This window comes from Taurulus bubalis, assembly GCF_910589615.1.
Source record: "Taurulus bubalis genome assembly, chromosome: 12".
NCBI lineage: Eukaryota > Metazoa > Chordata > Actinopteri > Perciformes > Cottidae > Taurulus > Taurulus bubalis.
Window position 1 is genome coordinate 13,536,435 of NC_136600.1, and position 26,727 is coordinate 13,563,161.

Consider the following 26,727-nt stretch of genomic DNA (forward strand, 5'->3'; position numbering starts at 1 on the left):
GCAGTGGATGCAACTCTGTAAGTGTCAACGGGGGTGTGTTTTTAAAATCACGCATATCTATTTTTTTTTTCTTCTTTTTCTTTCTTTTTTTTAACACATGCCCCGACGCGGCAGAGAGGCTGCTCAGTAGAGACTGTCAAGCACCACTGCGTGGTGTCGGAGAGAAAGGGGGCGAAAAAAAATAAATACTGTAAAGCACATTGTCTCAAGGAAAAGTTTCGATGGTTTTCCGAAAGTTGCCCGGCGTGTCGGCGTCGGGTATGGGTCTGCGCCTGTCGCAGAAGTTCGTGTTCCTGCTCTTCCTCTCCGGTTTGGTGACGCTCTGTTTCGGGGCCCTTTTCTTTTTGCCCGACTCCGTCCGACTAAAGCGCATCTTTTTGTCCAAGACCGAGACCCAGCCCGTGACCGTGGGCTCCGGGTCCGAGAACGATGCCCGGGAACACTTAAAACGCCCCAAGGACCCGGAGCCCCCGCGGGGCATGACCCCGGCCAAAGGGGAGACCAGCACCAGGCTGAAGAGCCTGAGCCGCAAGCCGACCGTCTCTCGCGAGGCGACCGAGGCGCGGCTCGCCGGCGGGAGAGCGCAGGAGGACTTCACGCTGCCCAGGTCCAGGACGGAGTCCGCCTCGTCGAAGGCGACCTCCTTCGACCGCGGCGCCCACTCGGATACTTTCAGTTACGACAAATTCAAAGGATGTCTGCTCAAACCCCCGCTGGGACGAGACAACGGCCGGCCGACTGACCCCCAGACCAACGAGCGCCGCGAGAAAGTCAAAGAGGTAAGGGTGACGCCTTCAGGGTGGGTCCGGGCGGAAGTGTCTCCACAGGGGGGAGAGAGTTGCCATGCAGCAGCCTCCATGGTATCGATGTGGAGTGGAGGTGTAGTGAGATATGTGGTCGTCTCAAGTTGAGGTTGAAGAGGGGAAAACAACGGGACGTCTTCTGGGGGTGAATCCAGGACGTTGTGCAATATGAATATACGCTAAATCCATCCATGATCACGTGACATCACTCAACGTCCCCCACAGAATAGTCATTATAAGCAATTGTTTTGAATGTTCCTGTGGTCTGTTGAATTGGAGCATGTTTGTGCTGTCAAAACATGACAGATAAATGGCAGTCTGCCTTCTTCAGATAAAGAAACGAAAACAAAATAACAGGCATGCACAGTTTGAAAGAAGTAATTATATTTCCGTCGTTGAATTTGATTTGTCTGTACTTGTCTGACTGTACAGACCATCTCTCGGGGGAAGCGGTGGGACAGTTGTTTGCCAAGCGCCTGTCAAACAGATGAAATATATCCCTCTCAATCATATCGGTTGTCCAAATTTACCAAGTGTCTTTTGCCTTTCCGTAGATAGTTTCTATTGATGAAGATGGATAACAGTGACAGTGGAACTACAGATGAGTTTAATGATGTTTCTGCTGTTTGTAGTCGCCATAACATGAAGCCTAATATCATAGTAGAAAGAAAACTTTGTTCAGAATAAACAACGTGAAGTAACTTTTTTTTTAAATAGTCTGTCCACAGGGGAGAACTGTGGCATTGCAAAAATACATGCTGCTCTTTCCTAAACAGAAGCCAGAATGTGCCATGTTTTTCTTCTTATAACGTCATTGTGTTGGAAAATAATCGCATCGGAAGTCATTGTGATTGTTTGCCTTTGTGCACGTAATCATAGAGCGTTATCGGACCGACAATGCTTGTCTGTTGGGAGCCGTTACATAGCGTTCAGGTCATTCTGAATGATGGGGGGGAAAAATATAAAAGTCCTGTGTTTAGCTGTTGCACCTCTATCCCCCTCGCACACACACAATGGCCTGCAAATGATGTGACATTGTGCAGTGACACTTTGGCCAGGAGCTCTTCAAGCTGTTTGCCAGCCTTTGTTGAGCCCTGTGGGTCCAATAAGGGCTCCAGAGTGGCAGCGTCTGTGGATCACACATCTGTACCCACTCAAGGCAAGTGAGGCTTGTGAGAGGGAGGAGGGAGGGGAAGAGCGCATCGGGGAGGCCATTGGCCAGCGTGTGCAGATGGGTTTCAGCCTCGGCATGTGACACTGATAAGTCCCGTTGTCACTCTCACTTCTAGCCTGCTGTCACCCTCTCTGCGCTGCTCACATGCCTTTCATACCTAGAGGTGATGTGGTGCATGATAACCGAGGCGTCCGAGGGCCGAGGGGGTTGTTTGCCCTCGCGCGTCGAGCTCTCACTGACTCACTCTCTTTTGATGCTCTCCCAAGTGAATGTCAGTGTGACTTTGCTCTCGCACAGTCTGTTCAGCTGAGCTTGGCAAAGTTCTCTCCTTGGGCCGCAGGGGTCATAGGAAAAGTTATTTGTCCACCACGCCCTTCTCTCCCAATCACCGTCTCCCAGAATTGTAATTGCAGTTTCTTTGCGCGAAGACCTTTTTTACATTTTTAAATGAAGGCCCTGCTCATTTTCATTGCATGTTCAAAGCTGATAGTACTCCTTTTTTTTTTTTTTTTTGGGTGGTTCGCTGTTGTTGATGATTCAGTTTCCACTGTCTCGAGCCTGCTGGCAGCGTTCCAGACGGCTTCTCTCTTTCCCGGAGGCTCACATTCATGCTGCCAGCACAGGCTGACACATAGTGAGCCTGTGCTTTGTCCAGGTTTACAGATGTAAAACCAGGGACAGATTGTAACAAAGAAACAAATGTTTTGATTTTGTACTGATGTATATTTCTGTGAAGCATGAACTATCATACAGAACTGAATGCCTAGTTGTCACTATCAGCTTGTGTTGTGATGTACAGACAGAGCAGCTCTGTCCAAGCATTTTTTTTGTTTTACATTTTTTTTATGTAAATGAATGCAGGGAGAGGGTATCCCCCTTCCAAAGACAACGAAAAGGGTCTGGTCCAGCCCATTGAGTGCCTCAATGCACAAACTGTGAATGAGCATAGTTTTTTTTTTTTTCAACTGCCAACAACTAGAACGCAGACTCCCCAGCATCTTCCTCTGTGTGTGCACCCACTGCCAAGTGGGGGTGAAACAAGGGACGATGAAACCATGATGATCACAAAAGACAAATTATTTGAAGGCGGCCCAAAATAGCCAAGGTGCTGTTTACCTCTTGGCTAGTGGGTAGTACATTTTCCACCAAGTCCTCAGCAGGACGAAGATAAGAAGACTCTTTTCAAAGCTCTTCCTGTTCTGTAATTCTGTGATGTCATGGCCCAAAGAGTGGCCTGTGTTGCTGCCTCATTGGCTCTTGCCTATTGCATTCACTCCGGTTACAACTTAGGAGTGTAGTAATAAAACACCCGATGCAAAGCGCAGAAGTGGCACATCCAGGCAAATTAAGGGGGGGCTCTCTGGCGGCGTTGGCTCAGAAGTAAGTAGAGTGGGTTGTCCTCTAATCGGAAGATCTGCGTACCGAATCCCGGCTCCTCCAGTGAGCATGTGTACGTGTCCTTGGGACAGAAGATACTGAAACTGCTCTCGAAGGCTGTGTGTGAGTGAGCATGGGCATTAGTTTAGATCCAGATGGGCAGGTTGCTCCTTATACGGCAGGCTTTGGCATCAGTGTAAGAACGTTTTCGTGTGACTAAAGGAAAATGTTGACATGAAACGCTTTGAGTGTCCGGAAGACTATAAACGCGCTACATGAACGTGAGTCCATTGACTATTTTACCGTTTACACTGTGCCAATCCAGGACGGAAACCTCCACATCGCTCGCCTCTGTCGGTCTCCACAACATCACATACATCAAGACAGAAGTGTGCAATAAAGGAGGGTCTCTGTAAAGTCTGAGTCTGTTCTTTTACCTTGTACGGTGTATTTTTACCTGAGATATCCCAGTGCAGTCAAACAAGGGCCTTTCCTTGGGGAGATTGGGATAAGGTGTCTAATGTGGCCTCCAACGTGATGCATGGGGATAGGTTTTTGTTAAAAAAAATGACGATACCAGTACCCTGAAAGTGATATTTGCTATTTTTTTCCCTTCTTAAAAAATGTAATACCCATCATGCGAATGGAAGCATTCAGTTGCGTAAAATGCCACCGCAGCATGATTTGCTATGCGCAAAATTGCACAAGTGCTCCTTATTTTCTAGATTTGGGTTCCAAAAAGCTTTGAATACAGGTATCGTTTGACTGCAGAAGTCTCGATACTACTCGGTACTGTGTTCTTTTTGGAGTACTGATTATACGAGGAGTTGGTGGCAGGGGATGAAGCTGACAGCTGAGAGTACAGCAGTGAGAGGACAGACACACTGCAGCCGGTTGTGGCCGAGCCTCCTCCAGTGGAGCAATAAAACGTCTTCGGGGCTTCTTTGTTCTGTGGGTGTGTCTCTGCTCACTGTAATTGTGCAATGGCTTATCTCAATGATCAGGTGGTGCTTGGGGATAAATTTGGAGTTTGACAGTTTCAGTTGGAAGGCTTGTCATCGTGTTCATCCATCCAGTACTGAAGCCCACCTGCATCACTGTGTAGACTAACAAGAATAAAATGAGGTACATCTGTTTGTAAAGCGATTCCACTTAATGGTCAGATGGCTATGCATGTGTTTAATACAGAATAATAAGCAGTAACTTGGAGAAATTAATGAAGGAAATTACAAATAATTGATGTTTAAGAAGCACAAAAAGGTTCAATCCTCAAAGTTGGTACAACTGTAACAAGCATGCAAGGAGTACTATTAACTGTGGAACATATCAAACAATGTAGCCTTTGTATAACTGAATTGTTTCATTATACACACACAAGGACACACAAACCCCGCACAAAGCTGCAGAAATAGATGAGCTTGTAGCCCAGACCTGAAATCCCCTTATAGCAGTAATGACCTGTGAGCCGGGTGTCTGTCTGAATAAAGTGCTCCCGTTAAGCCGGCGCCTCCTGGCCGGCTCTGACCTCCCGCCACCCCTCATTCCCTTGCTGTCTCCAGCTACGGGCCAGGTGTGCCAAACAACCTTCAGTCCGAGCAAGGAAAATGGCCGCCTGCTGAGCGAGAAGAAAGAAACGGAAGATGAACAACGTCTTAAGAAAAGGGCTCACGCACTCTCTCCCAGCGCCCCTGCAGAGCCGGAACATTTGTGCTTTCCCCTCCTCTGTGGATGCTGTGCAAATGTCAGCGGCTGGTGTGTGTGTGGAGTATGAGCCCATCGTTGTCTTTGCTCTGTTTGTGCGGAGGAGTGAGCTGTGCCCGCTGGATATTGATATATTGTGTGCAAGTCAATGGCGGCTGAGACGGATATTATCAACCTGTCAATGCTGCCAGGCGTTGACGCAGGCCTTTTACTGCCGCACAAGAATAAGTTGAGTCTTACATTGTCGGCATTCAGTCCTCGTGTTATCCTCCATGAGTTTAGCTTGCTTTCTGCTACTTCCCCTCTTTTCACATTTAACTCATGGTAACCCCCTTGAAAGAGCAACATACTTTTCTTGTTAGTTTTAAACTAACCCTAGTGATATCAGAACTCTTGATACTATTCAGAACATTGCAGCGAAGCCATCAACAAACATATGTTCATTTAGGAAGCAAACCTGAGGATTTGTCGCTGCAGAACATATCAAAATGAGCTAAGCTACTCATTGCATGCAACGGGGACCGTGCATGCAAAAAGACTACTTGGTGTGACCTTGAAAAAGAACAATGTTACATAATGTGCAAAGTGCTGTAAGTATACTTGCATCTATCACATTGTGGGTGGATACAAGTAGACAGTGACCTGTTATCTGCAGGCTTCACAGCCTGCAAATAAGTTTTGAAACACTCAGAGAAAGAAAAGTGTGACATTCAATTAAACGGTGCTCAGAAGCTTCTGTAGTGCCAAGAAAATGTATGTCTTTTAAAAAAAAAAGATTTACACATTGTTTGTTGTGTAAATAATATAATAACATACCTGCCATTAACCCAATATATTATACAGTCTCAAGAGAAAGAGATTGCTCATTTTAGTTTCTGCAGTTGTCATCAAAACAAAATACTCCAGAATGACGACGAACACATGTTATTATGGCACATTGGAAACATTTATGCTGTTCATGGTGATCAGTTAAAACACTAATTTATGGATCAAATTATACCCAAAAAGCTGAAAGCTATGAGCATCTTGAGAATCTAGGAAGACTTTTCCAAATCTTTATCTGTCATTCCAGATATTCTTTTTTTTTTTTCAGAGCATTTTATTTATTGATTGCTATCGGATGAAATGAGAATTTCAACAAATTATAAAAAATGTTTTTTTAAAGACTGACTTGGCTTTAATTTGATGCTTTCTGTTTAAATCAGAAGCTTGAGGGTTGCTGCATCGCTGTCGGACATCCTGCTGCAACACTAGCGACTACATGCTGACCTGGTGTTGACCAACGAGAATCTTGTTCACTGGCACCGACGATATTGATTGGTTCCTTCATGGTCACCCCTCATGTTCTGTCCCCTTTGGGCATTACATAACAATTAAAACCAATTTAGCACAGACAACCCTGAAGGTCAACACGGCTGCATCCAGGAAGTCTTGTGTTTCACAGGGTAACAGTCAGACGGGGGCTGAGAGAGAAGATAGAAGCTGATTAAGATGCACAATACCAGTCCTTTCATCCCCCCATGCAATCACTGCGGGAAGAAAGTGATCGGGTGAGACGGAATGGAGGAAAAGGAAGGATGTGAGTTAAAAAGGGGGGAGATGTTGGTTAACATCCTTCTTTTTTGCACTCTCGGCAGTTCTCTGCCTGCATTCCCTTTGTGATAGGGGCACTAGCTTGAGGGTTAGTCTGTCTGTTGAGGCATGCTCTTCAAGAGGCGTGTGTGTCCTTGTGTGTCTGCAGATACCGCTGCAGATACACGACTCTTTGAAATCCCGTTCTAAGATGCACATGGGCCTTTTTGTACAAGCGTGCTTGTTTAATTTTGTGTGTACTATTTTTTTGTTTTGTTTTTCGTGTGTGTGTTGGTGGGTCACAGTCAGAGTGGAGGATCATATCCTATATTGAACGAATAAAATGCCTTAAGTGCCCTTCTCTCCGGAGAGGCCAGTCAAGTTCTTCTTCGGTGGGGTTTAAATACATACGCCGTGCAGTGCGTTTGTGTGAGCAAGACTGTTTTAAAGCCAAGCTTGTATATCGTTGCTATTCCTGACAACGTGGCCTAGTCAACAGTTTGCAGATGTTTTCCCTTGTTGCAAAAAAAAAAAAAATCCCCTTTTTTTTCTGCCTGAAACTCCCCCTTGTTATTTGCTCCCGCTCTTCCATGTTGGCGAGGTTTTAAAATCAGGCCTGATCCAGTCTGTTTGTTTGCTGTACTACTGGCCTCGCTGTCTGTTTACTATAGTGCGGGGGTGTTGCGTCACTTGCCAGTAAAAAAAAAAAGCTGGAGTCGCGTCCCGGACCAGAAATTGCCCACATTTTGAACACCTTTCCAAACAGAGGAGAGCTCAGAGCTGTGAGCGAGCAGCACTCTTGGCAGCGGCCATGTGTTTTTCTTGAAACTTTATTTCCGCTTTTTCCAGATTTCATCATCCAGACCCTCATTTTTTTCTTTTTGCACCGTCAGTCCGTCCTTCCATTGCTGTGATGTTGCAACAAGTCTGTTGGAGGCACATTTATCTTGGGTTAACCGCACAGCCGACATAATGGGGTCATTGTACCTCCTTAATCCTGGCTTCTGAAGGCCGGTGATTACTGGGAAAAGAAACACACACATTCATTCCTGATGGGATCTTCTCAAGTTCCACAGAGTTCCCTCTTGGTCGATGACTTTTTGTTAAGGTCAACATCTCCCAAAAACTCTACATAGTTTTTGTCTTTACATCAACTTTTTCCCTCTAGTGTGCTCATCACTGTTTGGGATGAATTAAAGTGGGCTAATGCTTCTCACCATCTACAGTCTTTCTCTGCTCTTATTACTAGCTTTATAACAAGAGAGAAAAGAGAGGGAGAGAAGCAGCCTTTGCGACTGACTGTCCAGGGTTGGATACCACATATGAACCAGGAATTAGTGACAGATACCCAAACGGTACCCTTTTGTTGGATCTCTCTGTAATACCAAAAATGTAATTTCAGTCAAACATTATACACACGACATAATAAAACTACGACCTAGTCCTTTCCTCCTCCACTACTCCAAAACCCATCTCCCATTACACATTTTTCAGTGAGTGTGGTCTCCATCCAGTTTTGAAACACGTAACCACACATGCCGCCACTTTCGGCTTGCCATTTTGCCGAGTCTGACTCACTGTGACTTGAACAAGCTTGAGGGGTGACGTAGTCTCGCGCTCGCTCTTTCCCTGCACGGCTTATGCTCTCTCCCTCTTCCAGATGCGCTCTCAGGTACCAACATTTGCCCCGATTTGACTTCATGGGTTAATGTGTTTACTACAGATACAGAAAGTGGAGAAGATGAAAGGTCCACGGATGGCCTTGTTTGCTCCCTCCCCCCACCTTCTCTCTTTGGCCTCGCTGCTCAAGCAGATTCAACAAATAGGCAAGAAGTGGAGAGAGAGGGAGGGACAGAGAGAGGCCTAGATGTAACCAGCAGAGTATCCGAGCCCCCAGCTGAGTTACAGCCCCCTGCCTTTATGCCTGCCTAATTGGTCAGAAAACATGCGTGGCTGTGTTCACAGGGTAATGGCAAGACATTAGAGGGGACTAGGAGACCTGGCTTGTCCCCATTGGTCTTCCTCCTCGTTACAACCTTTGCTCGTCCTTTGTTTGGTTCTAGTTGTGGTTTTTCTTTTTTTTTTGTGGAACTGTCACCGAATCTGTCTCTGTTACTCAGTCTATTACTTCTTCCTCCTCTTTGTCCCGGTCTCTCTCTCTCTCTCTCGCTCTTCCTCCCTGCGTCTGGAAGACGAGCGGCCCCGGGCCCGCTCACTGTCACTGCTCCGCCAACCATCCCCTCCTCTGCATCACCAGAGAGCCAGTGTGAGCTGCCCGGCCGCTGTCTTTGCGGATCGGTCTGTCCGCGTGGTTGTTATTGTGTTGTGACATGACTTCAGCCTACTTTCAAGATGGCTGAATAATGCTGTCAAGCTTTTGACCTACAATTTAGGCGGACCCCCGGAAGACGACATCATCTTTTATGTAGCGGCCTTTGTTGGCCAAGAACGGGTTTTCACCCCTGAGGGAGGACAATGGCTGCGTATGGAAAAGCTCACCAGACCGTTTTCGTGGTCAAAACAGCGCTGTCTAGTTTTCCGTGGGCTGAGAGGGAAATGTGTCTCCCTGGTGACGTTCCCCTTCATCAGCATCATTGGGCAAATGGTCATTAATTAGCTGAATGCTTACAAGACCATTTTAGCCAGAGCTGGGTGTATTTGTTCATTATATCACAATTAAGTCCCTAATCAAATGGCGGCAACCTAGCTCAGTGCTCATTAGAGAGCCATATGGATTTCTCTTGGTTCCATCGCGGTTGGATGATGGGCCAGCTATATAATTACAATTTCCAACCATCCACGGTACGTAGGGAAAGACAAAGGAATAACAAATAACTGATTTTGATCATCTACTAATGAGTTTGTGTGTGTGTGTGTGGGAGAACAAGCAATCTGCTGATCATTAATTGAATGAGATGCGTAGGTGACAGGCTCATGTTGCACTGGACAGACGGGGCGGGATATGGAAGACATGGGTACATACAGTGCCCTTTTACAATAAATAAACACTTCAAAATTTACTGGATATTTGTCTCGACCTGACCAAAGTCAGCCCTCTGCAAAATAACGCCCCAGAAAAACTAAAACACATTCAGGGTGGCAGCTGTTACAGTGTGCTCATTTAAGAGCTTCTTTAACACCCCATAGCTTAGTACAGCTAAACCCTTCACGCATTGTCATTAAAATCTTTAATATTTGTAGTTTTTTAAAGGAGCGTCTGTTTTAGAGGATGTAACCTCTCTAAAACCTTTAATATCCTAAAACCTGTGTTTAAGACATGTCTTGACATAATCTGTTGTCTGCTTTACTTTTACGTCAGAAAGTATTTTTGTATTTTCATTTGGAGAAGAGAGGCTAGTGATGCAGTGTGTCTCAACAACAGGAACTGGGCGCTGTACAGTTTCAGAAGTGACTGTGGTTTTAACGTTTTTTTTGGAGAACCCCAGATATGTTGTTTCAGCTAACCACAGTTTTCGGTTTGTGCACGCAGGTCATTATGATTCATACATCGGCAGTTAGTGTGAAGAAGTTTCAGAAGAAAAAATTGACTTTTGGTTTCACTAACGTACTACAAGTAAGTGAAATTACAGCTTGCACATACTGATGTCATATTGGGCTGGTTTGAGTCTAAATTAGGGCAGTAGCATCTGGGAGTCCCCCTCTTTTAAGCCAGATATGATTCATATCTTAATATATTCAAAGGTATTTTACACCCAGCATTTGAGAAATCAGAAAAAAGCTTACAGTGTAGAGTTGAGAAACAGCGAGACCGTAGGCGTAGTTGCAGTCGAGATAGTTTACTCTTTCTCCACATCAAATGTACAATACTTGTGTACTATACTACAATACAGTACTAGAGCGGCAGCGCAAAACCCCACGCTTCCCGGAAACCAAAAACAACAACACCAACCCCGCCCCCGGAAACCCCACCAGCTCTTAAAGGCACAGTAGCCCTTAGGTGAATGTCTCTCACAGTCCGTATGTGGGTCACCACACAGGCCCCCCCAGAATTCACCCAACCAACAGTGCAATAGACGAAAGTCAGTGAACAGAGTCCGACCCCAAAAGGCAAAGTCAACGTGGCGGGGGGCGGACCAAACGGCCGAAACGGCTGCGCTTCGCAGCAGGGGGCTCCAGTGGGGCCGGGGCAGGGACAGAGGCCGGGGCCGGGTGCGGGGCTGAAACAGGGGGGCGCCCCCGGCGTGGGGGCAGGGCCAACTGGACGGGCTCATCAACGTCTAAATGAGCAGGCTTGAGACGGTCGATAGTGACTCTCTCCGGCCTGCCACCCCTGTCTACAACAAAGTTCTTAGCGCCCGCTTCCAGGACCCGGAAGGGGCCGTCGTAGGGGGGCTGCAGCGGAGACCGATGGCCGTCATGGCGGATGAAGACATACCTCGCCGCTGGCAGGTCCCTGGGGACATAGGACTGGGGGAGGCAGTGGCGAGTCGTCGGGACAGGCACGAAAGCGTCGGCGACGCCCCGGGACACAGTTCGGTGAGAGGAGGCGGACCAGGGTGTAGTCGCGTCCGGTAGAAACTCCCCCGGGACCCGCAGGGGCTGGCCGTATACCAGCTCGGCGGATGAGGCCTGGAGGTCTTCCTTGGGGGCAGAGCGGAGACCGAGCATGACCCACGGGAGGCGGTCAATCCAGTCGGCGCCCGTAAGGCTGGCACGAAGGGCGGCCTTCATGTCACGATGGAACCTCTCACAAAGCCCATTAGCCTGCGGATTGTACGCCGTAGTGCGGTGTATCTTCACCCCCAGGTGCTCAGCCACTGTAGTCCAGAGCTCCGAGGTGAACTGTGGGCCCCTGTCGCTCGTGATGTCACCCGGCGTGCCAAATCGGGCCACCCAGCACCCGATGAATGCCCGGGCGACCTCCGCAGCTGTAGTGGAGGACAGGGGGACAGCTTCCGGCCACCTGGTGGTCCTGTCCACCATGGTCAGAAGGTAAGTACATCCGCGGGAGGGGGGCAGGGGGCCCACCAGGTCCACATTCACGTGGTCGAAGCGCCTCTCTGGCACCACAAACGGTGCCAAAGGGGCTTTTGTATGGCGGTGCACCTTAGCACGCTGGCACGCGACGCAAGAGCCAGCCCAGGCTCTAATGTCCTTCCGGAGACCAGGCCAAACGAACCTGACGCCCACTAGCTTAGCCGAGGCCTTCACCCCAGGGTGGGAAAGGCCGTGGATGGTGTCGAAAACCCGCCGCCGCCAGGCAGCAGGCACCAGCGGGCGCGGTTGACCGGTAGAGGTGTCGCAGAGGAGGGTGGCGTCTGCTGTGTCGAACACCACGTCCTCCAGCCGCAGCGCAGTAGGAGCCGACCGGAAGGCTTGAATGTCTGAGTCCGCGGCTTGGTCCGCCGCCATAGCGGCGTAGTCGAGCCCCAAGTGGACGGACCCGACGACCACCCGAGAGAGGCAGTCGGCGACAAAGTTGTCCTTGCCCGACACGTGCTGGATGTCCGTGGTGAACTCGGAAATCGCCGAGAGCTGACGTTGCTGACGCCCCGACCACGGCTCCGTGGCCTTGGCCATGGAGAACGTCAGGGGCCTGTGATCCACGAACGCAGTAAAACGCCTGCCCTCCAACAAGAACCTGAAGTGTCTGGTGGCAAGGAAAAGTCCCAACAGTTCCCTGTCAAAGGTGCTGTACTTGCGCTCGTTTTCCCGGAGCTGTTTGCTGAAGAACGCCAGCGGCTGCCAGGCGCCCCCCACCCACTGCTCGCACACCGCTCCCCCCGCGTAGTCAGAGGCGTCCGTGGTGAGGGCAATGGGGGCAGCGGAAGACGGGTGCGCCAGCAGAGCAGCGTCGGCCAGCGCGGCCTTGGCCGCAGTGAAGGCTATGTCCATCTCCGAGGACCAGTCCAACACATCCCTGGGCAGCTTTCCCCGCAGGGCTTCGTACATAGGGCGCATGAGGTGGGCAGCACGGGAAAGGAAACGGTTGTAAAAGTTCACCATGCCCAGAAACTCCTGCAGAGACCGTACGGTGCGGGGGCGAGGAAAACCTGCGACGGCCTCCACCCTGGCGGGAAGGGGGACGATTCCCCGCGGAGTGACGTGGTGGCCGAGGAAGGTGATGGACGACAGGCCAAACTGGCACTTAGCTGGGTTGACGATGAGGCCCTGTTCGCTGAGGCGGCCGAACAGCTGCTGGAGGTGAGTCATGTGCTCCTCCATGGACGCACTGGCCACCAGAATGTCGTCTAAATAAACAAACAAAAAAGGCATGTCCCGAAGAACGGAGTCCATCAGGCGCTGAAACGTCTGCGCCGCCCCCGTGAGGCCAAACGGCATACGCAAAAACTCAAAAAGCCCAAAGGGCGTGATGACGGCCGTCTTTGGGACATCCTGTGGGTGGACCGGCACCTGGTGGTATCCCCGCACCAGGTCCACCTTGGAGAAGACGACGGCCCCTGCCAGGTGGGCAGAGAAGTCCTGTATGTGCGGGACGGGGTACCGGTCAGCAGCGGTGGCATTGTTAAGGCGACGGAAATCGCCGCACGGGCGCCAACCCCCGTTGGCCTTAGTAACCATGTGTAGGGGGGACGCCCATGGACTGTTTGATCGGCGCACAATGCCGAGGCGCTCCATGGTCGAGAACTCCTCCCTGGCGATTGCCAGCTTGGCTGAGTCCAGGCGGCGGGCCCGGGCGTAGACCGGGGAACCCACAGTGGTGATATGGTGCTCCACGCCATGCTTAGCCACCGCAGACGAGAACGTGGGTGTGGTGAGGTCGGGGAACTGGGCGAGCAGGTGTTGATACGAGACAATCATACGAGATACAATCAGGCGACAGTTCTTTACGTCCACCAGCAGGCTGAAAGCACAGAGGAAATCTGCGCCCAGGAGCGGCGTGGATACCGCAGCCACAACAAAGTCCCAGCCGAAACGGCGGCCGCCCAAACACACCTCCACTTGCCTGGTGCCGTAGGTACGTATGGGCGTGCCGTTAGCGGCGTCCATCCGGGGGCCGCGTCCGCCGGCCACGGTGTCCACGGGTTGAGCTGGCAGGATGCTGCGTTGTGCGCCCGAGTCGACCAGCAGCCGCCGACCCGACAAGGAGTCAGTGATGAATAACAGCTTGCAGCCCCGGCCGGCGCCCATAGCCGCTAACGAGCGCCGGCCCTGGCGTTTCCCTGCGGCTTGAAACTGCACGGCCTACGGCACTGCTTGGCCTTGGCCCCAAACCTAGCATGGTAGTAACAGAGCCCATCGTCGGGTTGGCGGCGGGCCGTCACCGCAGCCGCAGTGTCTGAATAGTTCTCCATGGGCGGGGGCGGGGTGCCCTGGTGGGGTAGCAGGGCATGGACAAACTGCTGCCGGTTGGCCAGAAAAACCCGGTCTGCTTCAGCAGCCAGAGTGCGATAGTCCTTGGACGCGGCGAGGGGGGAACTGGCCAGTGCCGTGCGTACAGGCACTGGGAGCTGCCTCAGGAAAATGTGCGTGAAAAGGAAGGAGGGATCAGCCGATCCTAGCACGGCTAGCATTTTCTCCATCATCTCCGACGGCCTGCTGTCGCCGAGGCCGTTGAGGGAGAGCAGGCGGTCCGCCTTCTCCAGTTCAGACAGTTCGAAGAGCTTCAGCAGAAATGTCTTCAGTGCCTCGTACTTGCCGGCAGCCGGTGGAGCCTCCAGCAGCATCATCGCTCGTGCCGTCGTCGAAGCATCCAAAGCGGCCACCACGTGGAAGTATTTCGTGGCATCCCGACTTATTCCCCTGAGCTGGAACTGGGCTTCTATGTGCTGAAACCACGGCCGTGGGTTATGCTGCCAAAAGTCCGGCAACTTGACGGTAGCGGCGTAGACATTAGCCATGTCGTTAGCACCGGCGGTCGGTGCGGCGGCGCCGTTCTCGTTGTCGGACATGCCGTATTCACTCTCAGGGTCACCAGTGTAGAGTTGAGAAACAGCGAGACCGTAGGCGTAGTTGCAGTCGAGATAGTTTACTCTTTCTCCACATCAAATGTACAATACTTGTGTACTATACTACAATACAGTACTAGAGCGGCAGCGCAAAACCCCACGCTTCCCGGAAACCAAAAACAACAACACCAACCCCGCCCCCGGAAACCCCACCAGCTCTTAAAGGCACAGTAGCCCTTAGGTGAATGTCTCTCACAGTCCGTATGTGGGTCACCACAACAGTACATTTGACCATTGACTCCAGTGTAATGGCTGAAGGCTACTTTTTAAAAATCTACTAATTTGTATTCTCGATTTAATTAGCCAATTATGTGTGATTAATAGGCTTAATGTCAGAAATGTTTTCCCATCACCTTTTCCCAGAGCCAGTGGAGGCATCCTTTTAGGTTACTTACTTGATCGGCTAATCAAGTAATTGCGTAATTGTTTCAGCTCTATTACTCAGAATAAGTCAATAACTGCCATTTGGGGTGGCGCCTTGATATTGCTGGGCAAAAGTACAATTTACATTACGGACTACAGACTGAAATATCATGAAATCAATCAACCAATCAGCACAAAGTAGAGGAATCGGTACCATTTCTGAGACCATTCAGTTTCTACCTTTTATCCCCTTTGTTCAAACTAGAGTGCTTCTGCGTCGTGCAAATGATCTAATTAGGCTTTTTATGTGCCAACCGTGCTGAAAGCTCAATCCATCTCCGCCATTAGAGTGGAAACCTGCTGCTCACCAAACCTCCCCCAGAAGATGTGGCCCCTGGTCATCGGCTCTCTCATAATGATGTGTCTGCTGTAGTCTCCTGGACACAATGGTGTGTGTGTGAGTGTGAGAGTGAGTGTGTGTGTGTGAGAGAGAGAATGACATCCCTGGATGACCCAGTGCCAACGAGTGTGGCTTCCACCTGCAAGGGAACACTTATTGTGTCAGGGACTGAGATGTCACTTTAAATTCCCTCCATTCAAAATGCTAATTGAAAACAGCGGTTGAAAGGATGATGACAAAGCAGGCAATAATATAATAATAGTTACAGATTTGATATTAGAGCCTTAAATATGACAAAGCAGGGCATGTCTGAGCTGCGAGGTTTAAACGAAATTCCCACCCCAAATGTACGTGACAGGAGAAGACCTTAAACTGAATTCCTCCTGAATTTTATTGGTACAGTCAAACACGTGTGTTCCCAATCAGTCTGAGATTGGGTTTGTGTCCCGATCTCAAGAGCTCTCCAGCTAAACACAGGCTTGTGGCTTAGCAACAGTGGAGTTTATTTTTACTTGGTCACAAGTCTCAAAAGCTCCTTAACTGCCAAGTGTAACAGACACCATATTAGGGAGTTTAATTAGTGTGGGACTGCAGGAGCCAGCTTGATATGTGCATTCGCTGAGCGGAGAGTAAGACAGGCAAAGGTAAAGGCGCTGCTGTGTTGAATGAAATATATTTTGAAGATCCATCCAAATAAATGGAGGCATCTCTTAATCTTAAGAGTGCCTGAAGTCCACAGCACAAAGCATGTAAAATATCAGAATTCAGCTTTGTTTTTATTTTAAGTATTTTCATGGAAAGAGGCTTCAGATGTTACCTTTTGGTTCAGAAATGCAAACTTTTCCTGTGCTCTCCAAAGAGTAGTTTAACATCAACTGGAAGGTTTTTTTAGGATGTCGCTGCATTCCCAGATCCCAGCAATCACTTTGACAAGTGTAGTCTCATCAAACTGTTGACTGCAAAATAATATCGTAATAAACATAGTTTTCCAAAGCCTTTTGAAAGTAATATTCAACAGTTGTCAGAACGCAGAAAGCAGCGTGGTGAGATATAAAGCCACCGTGAACACTCTTTCCTACACACACACACACACACACACCCCTCCCCCCAAAAGATGACTTCAGGCTTACGGAAAAAGTTTAGTGAAGGTAAATGGAAAACAGACCCATGTCTAGGGGGGGCTGGCTGGCTGTGGCTTGATGGGAAAAGTAACGTTGCCGTTGTGTTTTCCAAGTAAAATGAGATGGATGGTTGCAATTAGTTGTGCAGTGACCATCGGCTGAAAAGCCCAGTCCAGCAGCAGGACGCTGGAGCAGACTGCGTGTGGTTGTGTGTGTGCTTGTGCCTTTTATACGCATGTGTGTGATGTTTTAAACACAGTTTGCATCGTGGACCTTTTGAGGCCCACTGAGTCTTTCCAGGAGGCGACTATATGCTGACTACAGAGAATGAAGGTTTTCTGCCTGTTAATGTAGTGCAGATTTTGCTTTGTTTGGGTGTGTGTGTGTGTTGTTTTTTATTTATTATTATTTTTTTTTTTTAACGGTATTGTTGCCGTCTATGTATCTAGATTTTATTTCTTGACATTTGAGCCACTTAAAATGCTGTTTTTGTGGAGGCAGAGGCACACGGGCTGTCAACCTTTTTTGAAGAAACAAAAGGTTGCGAGGGCATTGTCCCCTGGAGACATATTTACATGCGACTATATTCAACGCAAAAGTGAAACTGCACTCCTGTCAAGTCTGATTATTTGGCATCACTGCCCCTTTTGTCAGCCTCTAAAGGAGAAGAGTATATCTAAAATTGAGTATACTGTAGTTCTGGTGTTATCTCATCATTCTGGTATGTCATTTTTTTTCTGCGAGCTGCAACCTGTTTTAGAAACGGTCTACCTTGAGGCTGCTGTTTTGATTGCTTCTTTAGCTTTGCCAGTATTGCTTCTCAAGAGTGTATAGTGTTATTTGTAATTGTATCTTCCTAGCCCACTTCTCTTTCCACCATCTGAAACAACCCTCTATTGAGTCCTTTTAACTAAACGGCACTGTAATGTGTGCAGAATTTAAAACCCTGATAAGCTGTAATTTTTTACAAACGAGTCCCTGTTTGACCCTCCGGTTGTCGCAGTCGGACCATCTCGCTCTAATTGAATCAGATGGGGAGATATTTGCAGCTGGGCCAAAGGTCAGAGGAGTGACAATATAAAATGTTAAAGGAATCAGAGTTAAAATTGATATTCAAGGCGTCGCTCAAAGGTGTGTTCGAGAGTCGCTACCGTAAAAGATGGAAGTTGCAGATGCTGCAAAAAAGCCATTTGTGTCATTTTTAATTAGAAAAGATGGACGGGACTGGAGGTGTACAGCACTCTGATTGGCAAAACGGAGCAATTATTTTCCTGTAATCTACAGTGTAGACCTATCTGATGCAAGGGTTTTTAATCACTGCTGTAAGTTAAAGCTTCCCTATCATCGTGACCTGCAACGCAATGTCACATGTGTTGCCCTTCGTGTGACCCGTGTAAAGACGGTCAGAAGTTAATTCAAACAAGTGAGAAGGCAGAGGGCTTTTAACTAATGATACTAAGTGGATTAGTTTGCACTGGGGTCTGCCTCGTCAGGGGATTGTTTGCATATGTTTTTAAAAAAGAAATCAAGCCTAACAGTGACGTTCTATTTATAAGTCTATAATCAAAGCAAGAAGTAGAATGAATCCCAGTTTTTGGGGTTCTGGAGTTTCATTAAGTCTGTTTACAAAAGCATACAAGTGGACGAATGCAGGCTTAACATTTTGACCTCGGTGCTCTCCTTGATATGCTACATTCTCAAATAATGACTGTGGATGACTCAAGGGGAGCCTTTCATCATCATGCAGAGTATACTCATCTGTGTTTTTATATTCATCAAGGCTGCCGGCCAAGATTTTAGAGCATGTGTTTTTGCTCTGCTCGGATCTGAAACAATGCCTGCAACAGCAGTGCTATTGCACACGCAGGGGCCTGCTGGCCATGAGGGGAACCGACTTATTTTAGCAGGGAAGCTGACACATGAGTGAACTTGCAATGCTAACAGAGCTAACGGAGCTAACAGAGCAGAAAAGCCCATACCAAAACAAACAAAGGGCTCTTGTTGGGCACAGGCTGCAGGCAGTTGGCACAGTGACAAAAAGCACTATTCATATTCATGCCAAAGTGTTTTTTTCCTGATGTTTGGCACCATCGTTTCACGCCCCTCTTCTCCTCCCCCACTGTGGCATCGCATACCAATCTGGCAGCCACATCCCATGATCAGAGTTGCTTAGAAACATGTTGGAAACTTGAAGGTAACATTCAGTGTCAACTCAAAACACTGCTTCAACAACTCCAAGACCGTAACGTTCATATAAGGGCTGCGGCTGATGATTACTTTTAGTATCGATAAATTGCAACAACCGCTTGTATGTCTCGATTAATCGTGTGGTCAATAGAATGCCAGACAATACCGTAAAATGGCATAAAGCACACTGTTGGTTGGACAAAAGCAAATCTATTTAATTTATTCACGGAAGACAAAGACGAGCGGCGTGTCCAACTGAGATGAATCAAAGGAATGTATGGCAGTATTTCTTAAAAAGCAATTTATCAATTATTGCATCCAAGTAGTTTGGAATCTGCTTTTTATTTATTTATTTTTTACTTTTTGTACTACTGTAGCAAATGGGATTAAATGCATTTGGTGGATGCTTGTCATTACTGCTGATATCATTGCTGTTTCATTGAATTTGGGATTTGTTTTGCAGCCCCTCTCCCCTCTGGGGAAAACAATGTGGTTGACTCAAAACAATGTGCCCTTCTATAGAATCAATACGGCGTGCAGCATTTGCTTGCACGCTTTGGGCCACAATCGAGAGCCATTTTGTATCGCACCCTGCGACCGTTATGTTGACGCGTTTCCATAGTTTGAGAAGATTTGGTGAGCTCGATGATATTTGCAGACGTAGCAAGTGTTTGTGAAAACAAAAGCCTGTTTGGCTAAAAACATGCCCAGAAGAAGTCACTGATCTTGATGAGACGTGACCTACAGTTGATATCTAGTGTTCATGCATGTGTGCACTCTGTCACTAGGGACTAGTCCATTTTTGGAGATTATCTCTGGGGACTAGCGCTGGACGAATTCGTCCACCCCTCCCCCGTGTACTGGACTCATTTGGTCAATGCTCGCATTAATAATTTGTGGAAAGTTTTCACGTTTTGCCGCATTCGTCTTCAATCTTCTCCTCTGCCCTTACAGCTGTTGCATTTCTCCTTCTTCACTGTTTTCGGTGAGTTCTTTTTACGTCGCTCTCTTCCACTTCCTGACTGTCTTTGTCTGTCTCACGCCGGTTGTGCACGTTTTTTTTCATCTTCTAGCTTGTTGTCCTGACTGTATTTGAAATGCTGCGCTGCTGTACTTTGCCTGTCAAGGGAGAGCGATTATGTCCCCCACGTCTGCCCGACGCCCATCATCCTGCCCAGTGACGCAGATGGTGCTCATGTTGGGATACACAGTTGGCATTGCAAGTTAGAGACCTCCATAATCTGGACCGTAACCACGCTGTGATGTCCGTCGGCTCAATTTCCAAATGATGAGTGACGCAAACTAATTATACAGCGGCCGTCAAAAATGTCTCACGCAGCGGGGTGAATTGTGGAACGGATCGGCATGGTTGTATGAACGGTTCGGCAGGCTGCTTGTACCCTCGGGCACGATGAAGCTCAACGTGCAAAACCGATGTATTTAATCGCCTGCATTGTATTTTATCGATGCTAGTACTATTATTGTTAGTTCTATTCGGTTCGGTTCCTTATTGATACCTTTATTGGTTATTTTTTGATTATTTTGTGAGGGGGGAAAAAAAAGAAAATTAATTAAATAGTATACAACAAAATAGTCTTTCTTTAACAACAACAGCAGACATGTTTAAATAACTTTCTATTGTTGCCGATACTATTTCAATGCCAACAACAAATGTATATTTGAGAACATTCCTACAGGGAGGAGTATACTTGGAGTTGAGAGCCTTAGTCGTCTCCCTACAGCGAAGAACCAACTATAGAGCGGTCGTCAAAATATCTGGTTACACTAACTTGAGCTGGTTCATGGCTGCAGCCTCAGCCAGACTACCTACCAAAAGTTCCCAAATCCTGAAAAAACTGTCTCAGCTGAACAAATAGCTGAGCAATTAGCTTTCATTGATTGGCCTATTCTTATCCTCAAACTCCATATGGCAGCCCTAACGTTCCATGCAGGGGACGAGGATGGACGGCTGCTCGTCAAACGGTAGATAGAAAAACTGTGTGTGCGTGCGTGTGTTCATACTGTGGTCTAGAGATGCACTGAGCAAACGGCTGCAAATTGAAACCAGCTGGATTTCAGCAGTTTCATATTTCACAGTCTTAAATATTTTTACGTTGGCTGAGACGGCAAACACACACACACACACACACACACACACACACACACACACACACACACACACACACACACACACACACACACACACAAAACATGTGTTGGTGAGTGAAGAAGACATAAAGCTCAGCATTTGTCCAAAATAAGCCGTGGAGGGAAAACTTGTTCTCTCTCTTTGCTCGTTGCTGAAGTCATATGACCACTGCACACTTATCTATTCATATTTTATTACTACGGTCTCAGCTCAGAAGCAAAGTAAACAAAGTATGTCTTTCACCAAAATTGCATTTCCTCTCTGCCAGCATTCATACATGTAACCTCCCTCTCTTTGCCAATGCGTAGGAAGCTGCACATCGACTTGGAGAGGGGAGCTGATTAAAAAGCCCATCTACTCCTACACCATTGGACACTAAAATATACAGACTGAACATCCAAATAAAGACCTACATTGATGAGCTGCTGCCTTGGGCTTTGCACGCAGTCTTGCTTTTCTTAATCAGAATCTCCGTATCTAATGCAGCATTCTGAACACTTAAACCCTGAGGATATATCATATGTTATTCTTTCTTAGTTGCTCCTCGGGTTGTCCCTCTCTGCGTCTACTGCAACACGCTCCCCCTTGTGAGGGAAGTGATTGCAAAAGGTTAAGTGTGCCTACTGTATTTTTACATCCTTCAAGGCTTTAGAGATTTCGACTTTGGGTACCTCATGCAGCCGTACAATTTAATTGCTATCAAGATCGTAACCAATGCCGGAAGTGGAAAAACAACTTTATTTATATGCATTTGTTTATTGGGTTGGGGTTAGTTTGGGACAGTGCAAAGTAATACGCCTTAATACTTTATACTAGATACTTTTCATTCTTAGTTATTCCCTCGACTTATGTTTTGTTGGTCATCTATAGTTTACACATTTCCCTTTTAAGATGGGATGTCAGTGTGTGTGTGATGTTGAGCAGGGAGAGACTGTAGGAAGTACAGCATTTAGACCATGAAGTCAGTAAAATCTTGGTTAGTTTTGCGTGTCTGGCGTGTGCAAAAACACAAAATTCCCCCCAAAATTTAATGCGTAAATGTTACCCACAAGGTTGCAGCCCTTAAAACTTTGTATGTATTGAACAAAGATAAATTAACCAGTAAAAACAGACCAATAACTGAAACCCCAAGGCAACCGTGGAGATCTGACATGGTGTAATTATTACCCATCCTTTTTATATTAACTGTATATTAGGAATAAGGAGCAGCTGAGTGGGCAGATGGCCAGGTCAGGTGATGAAATGTAATAGTGATGGCAGGTGGGCAGGTGTGAATCAGTGGGTCCGGAGTGATGGCGGAGGATAGCTCCATACGCACAACACAGAGATTAATCGGATGCACTAGAGGCGGACGCGAGGAGGATGGAGCACTAGTCGCCATGGCAGAAACATTTATTTTTAATGTACTTCTTTTTGCCAATTATGTAATTTAGCTCCCCTTTTGTGAACAAATATTAAATACTGTTTTTTCTTCTCCATTTGAACATGGATGTAAATGTGCCAACGCCTCGGGATACCTGCAGTCACTTGACATAAATTAGCATATAACACAGCAGCTCCGAGATGCTCTTAACGCCCCGAACAGCCGTGCCTTTTTTTGCAATTCATCTCTCCGGTGACTCTGCTGTTTCATTTCGGTACGGGCCCAGCTATTGGGAATGAGCTCGTCCTCTGTGTGGTCACGCACACGCGGGCTGAGGAAGTTCATTAACACCCACTCTTCCTCACCAACACCAATGCATGCTCTTCTGTTTCTCCTCTTTGCCTGACCTGAATTAATGGACAATATATCCTCCTTTCTTTGGCTTCCTTTTGGATATATTTCCACAGAGCCAAGCAGTTTTGTCCCCCTCCAAGCTTCGCCGACCTCTCTGCAGACTGTGTGGATAATTACAAGTGTGTCTTGCGCCACACTGTGTGTAATCTCAGATCTCATTTCATCACGTTATTTTCAGTATGTGTTATTGGTGCCTGCATAGCGTATGCAGATGAGTCACTGAGTCTAAGCGGCCTCAAACGACCCCTGAGTGACCAAGATGGGTCTTCAGTGGAACTAGCCGAGTAGCTGGAAACAATGGGTTTTAGTTTTTTTCCCCCATGTCTGAAGCAGGAAACAGGAAGTGGACTCAGCAGTGGTGCTGGTTTCCCTCAGAGATCAACATTATCAGTGTCATCCGGCTGCCTCTCGGACTTCTCATTGTCATCCCTCAGCACATTCAGACATATCAGGGTCGGGGGTCACCTCGCACTCATCCACACAAACAAAAACAGAGCGGGAATCAAGCAGGGGAATTTCCTACAGCTTGTTATTGACACTGCAAAAGGTCCAAGAGAGCAGCGCGTGGAAAATGCCCTTTCAGCACTTTGTAGTCAGCCGCCCCCAGTCTAGGAATACTGCGTTACTTTATTGGACAACACGGGGGGGAACAATTGAGATTTATGAGTCATGTGGCTGTGTGTGCTAACATTCTGCTTTCTTAGCTAAAGGCGAGCTGTAAGTCATCTTTCCTTCACTCCCTCATTCCTACATCATTCACTCCAACCTCATAATCCAACAGCCTTTTCCCTCGACCTCCTCGTGTGCATCCTCTTCTCTTTCCGTTGAGTGTTTGAAATCTGTAGGAGGTCTCGTGGGTCCCCAGGGTCATATGTGGCATCTGGTTTTAATTTACACACGCACGTGTGCGTGTGTGTGTGTGTGTGTGTGTGTGTTAGACCAAATTAACTGTCCCATAAACCTCCGTCAGTCTTTCATTCAAATGCAGTATGTTACTGATTAAACCGATATAACATGCCAAATAAACAATATTCCATAGGATGTGAACTCTGTTATAGATACAGAAAATGAAGTGCAGCAATTGCTTTTAAAGAGATATTCCCAATGACATTTAGCCCAGAGAAGAAATAAGTGAAATCTGCAATATTTTCTTTCCAGTGGTTTGCCTTACAGTTGCCTTCTGTAGAGAGCCGAGCAAAAATGCCAAAACTACTCACTTTTGCGCATTTCTGGGGGAAATAAATACAATAAATTGTGCTATTTTCCCCCAATCTAGGACAAAAGGGTAGAGTCATATAATATCAGGCCATTTAAATATGACAAGAAGGTCTAATTTTGCTACGCAGAATAGAACGGGAAGCTTCACATTAATATTTCTCTCTCATATGGGGAAAGAAGCCCCGAGCTGTCCCTTAATTCAAACCCTAGTTTCTCCCTCCAGCTTGTGTTGGAATGGGCTTTCTTTCCTGAAGCTCACTTTAGCTTTACCAATGAGCACCTTGAGTACAACGGCATTAAAAAGGCATGACATGCTCTACCTTTTCTTTAAACATTTAGAGTTGGGAGAGAGCTCTGCGGATTTTTACTGACGGAGTATATTTGAATGAGCAGGCACAAGTGTCGCGGCCGGCCTCCCCAGCCCACCTCTCACCTGATGGTTCATAAACAAGAGCAGCCCGAATGCAAAGAGAGAAACAGCAAGACGTGTGTGTGTGGGAGTGTGGGGGTGTGATGAAACTTTGTTCTGAGGTGTGTTGAACAGTGCCCTCTGGCTGAATACACAAAGAGAGGACTGACGGGCCCTCGTTTGACCTCTGCTTTAAGTCTCATCCCAGGGGTCTCCTGTAGATTACAGTTATGTGTACAGGGTGGGGGGAAAGGAAGAAAGTGCGTGCGTGCCTTTTTGGGGTTTTTGAATGTGTTTGATTGGGTGTGTGCTAATGTATTTCCCCGAGACAGCTCAGTGAGCCATGCGTACCGTGCCCTTTCCCCATTTTCACCTCCATGGGAACTGAATATCTGCGAAAGCGATTTCCCATGTGCCTCACCAGAGTCGGAGGGAAAAATGACTCAGCAGGACCATCTACTCTCCCAATTCCCAACATAGCTTTACACACACACACACACACACATACACACGCAAAGGCTTATTCCAGTATACATTCCCCTACTGTGCCTCTGACAACTGCTGCTGTGGCTCCTGAGGAGAAAAGGCCTCACTGGAAAGTTGCTGTGGGGATCAATAAGGCAATTTTCTGTCGGGTCAGCGGCTGACACTCAGGTTATTTACACGGAGGTGGCGGCGGCGAGGATAGATAGTGGTGGAGTGCGCATGTTGGTAGACATATTGCTTTGCTTACCTAATCTCTATTTGAGCACTTTGATCGTGACAAACAGCCTCTGCAATGTCCTCAGCCTGTCGGGAGAAGCACCTCCTTAGTGGACGGTCTACTCCCTCCTACTAGGCAGCTAAGATACAGTCACATTGCCTGATGCATATTTTTGTTTATGTGTAGATAAAGAATACCTTATTAGCTTTTTGGTTGGTCCTCTAAAGAATTTGAGGTTATTGGATGACTGGAGTGTCGAAGCCGAAATGTATCAAGCCCATACAAGGGACATTTCTACACACTGGCTCAGGGCCTGTCTCACTTTGCTGAACCAGACTTTGAAATGAGATTTTACACTCCCCATGTCATTGCATTTAGTTGATACTTGGAATTCCAGCATGGTCTGAGCTTTCATCAAGAGTGCAGGTGCCGTTAGTGTAGTGTACTTCTCCTGCCTAAGGGTAAACAAGCTAATTGAATTAAGCTGTAGCTTTTTGGGAGGCACCAAAATGACCATACTAACTGGACTGCGTAGTCTTTTTTTGTTTTCTTATTGTGCCGAAAGAACAATTAATTAAAAGGAAATCTAGTTGGCAACAATTTTGCTAATGGATTTGTTGAAGTCATTATTTTAAAGAACAAATGCCCCAAATTCTCTGGTTCCAGATTTCAAATGAGAATATTTGCTGATTTTCTTGATATGAGAGAAGAAATACTATTTTGGACTACAAGACTGACAAAACAAGGGTTCTGAGGAATTGATCTGCAGATTAACTGATGTCGCAAATGATCGTAAGCAGGGCTCTGATTTCTTCCATGACAGACAGAAAATGTCACTGCTTGTCTGACAAACACAGGAAGACCGATAATATTTAGTTCACTATCGCGTAGACAAAGACAATCATCAAATATTTGCCATTTTCACTTGATACTAAAGACAAACAATAATTATAATGAGATACGGCTGGTGCAGAGGCGGTCGGCGAGAAGAATCTTAACCACACACAAACATAATGTGGCCGAAACAGAACATTCCTGTCTGTGATGTTTTCAATTCTCCGAGGATTAGCTCAAGATTTCAGGGAACAGAGCGACCCAGCTGACCTCTGCCGGAGTTTGACAAGTGCCATCAGCCTCTGTGATGATTTTTTTATTATTTTTTTTTTTTTTACTTCCCGCATTTTCCTAATGAGCATCTGTAGTGTTTTGGGATTATGCTCACACATCCCCCCCCCCCCCCCCCCCACCCCCCCGTGTTGCCTGTGGAACAATAGAAATCCCAAGAGAGATGCAAGTTAAGAAGATGCATGGATCCTATTTTAACAGAACCCATGGCTGGAGTCCTTGAGTCTTAACCTGCCATCTCTTCCAGCCATTATCTCCATCATAGAGGTCTGCGGTGAAACATAACTATCTGCATTTACACAAATGGGTCTATCATGCAAATGAGACACTATTAGTGCCCTTTTTATGCTTTCCGGCTCAAAAGATAATTCAAGCTACATTACAGATCCTGATGATGTATTCAAGGTGAAATGGAAACCTGAGATGCTCAGACTGATAAACGCAATCATTTCCGAAACTGGAGTGAGAGGGAAGTGAAGCTCAGCGGCCATATACGCGTCTCGAACGCGGTTTCAGGCATACACCGAGATAAATGCACAGGATGTTTTACCGAATGATAAGCAGGCCTTTTAAGCCTTTTTAGATGATCATTTATGAGGTATAAATGTGTTTGCACGTATTACAATGATGGTTCTCTTTGAACGTATCATGATGGAAACTGTAATTTGACCTTTCCAAATGCACTTTTTAATATACTTTGGCTTGTCCCATAACAGT

At 47.1% G+C, this 26,727-nt stretch overlaps 1 protein-coding gene across 1 annotated transcript in view; it reads left to right on the forward strand.

The window, feature by feature from the left end:
• Nucleotides 1–221: 221 nt before the first annotated feature.
• The window catches only part of LOC306744535 (mannosyl-oligosaccharide 1,2-alpha-mannosidase IA), a gene marked incomplete at its 5' end in the record, with an annotated part of 167,552 nt that continues 141,046 nt past the window's right edge, over nt 222–26,727 (forward strand). The window contains one exon of the mRNA XM_079227195.1: nt 222–779. Within this exon, the coding sequence (XP_079083321.1) occupies nt 222–779 (558 nt within the window). The remainder of the gene's footprint in view (nt 780–26,727) is intronic.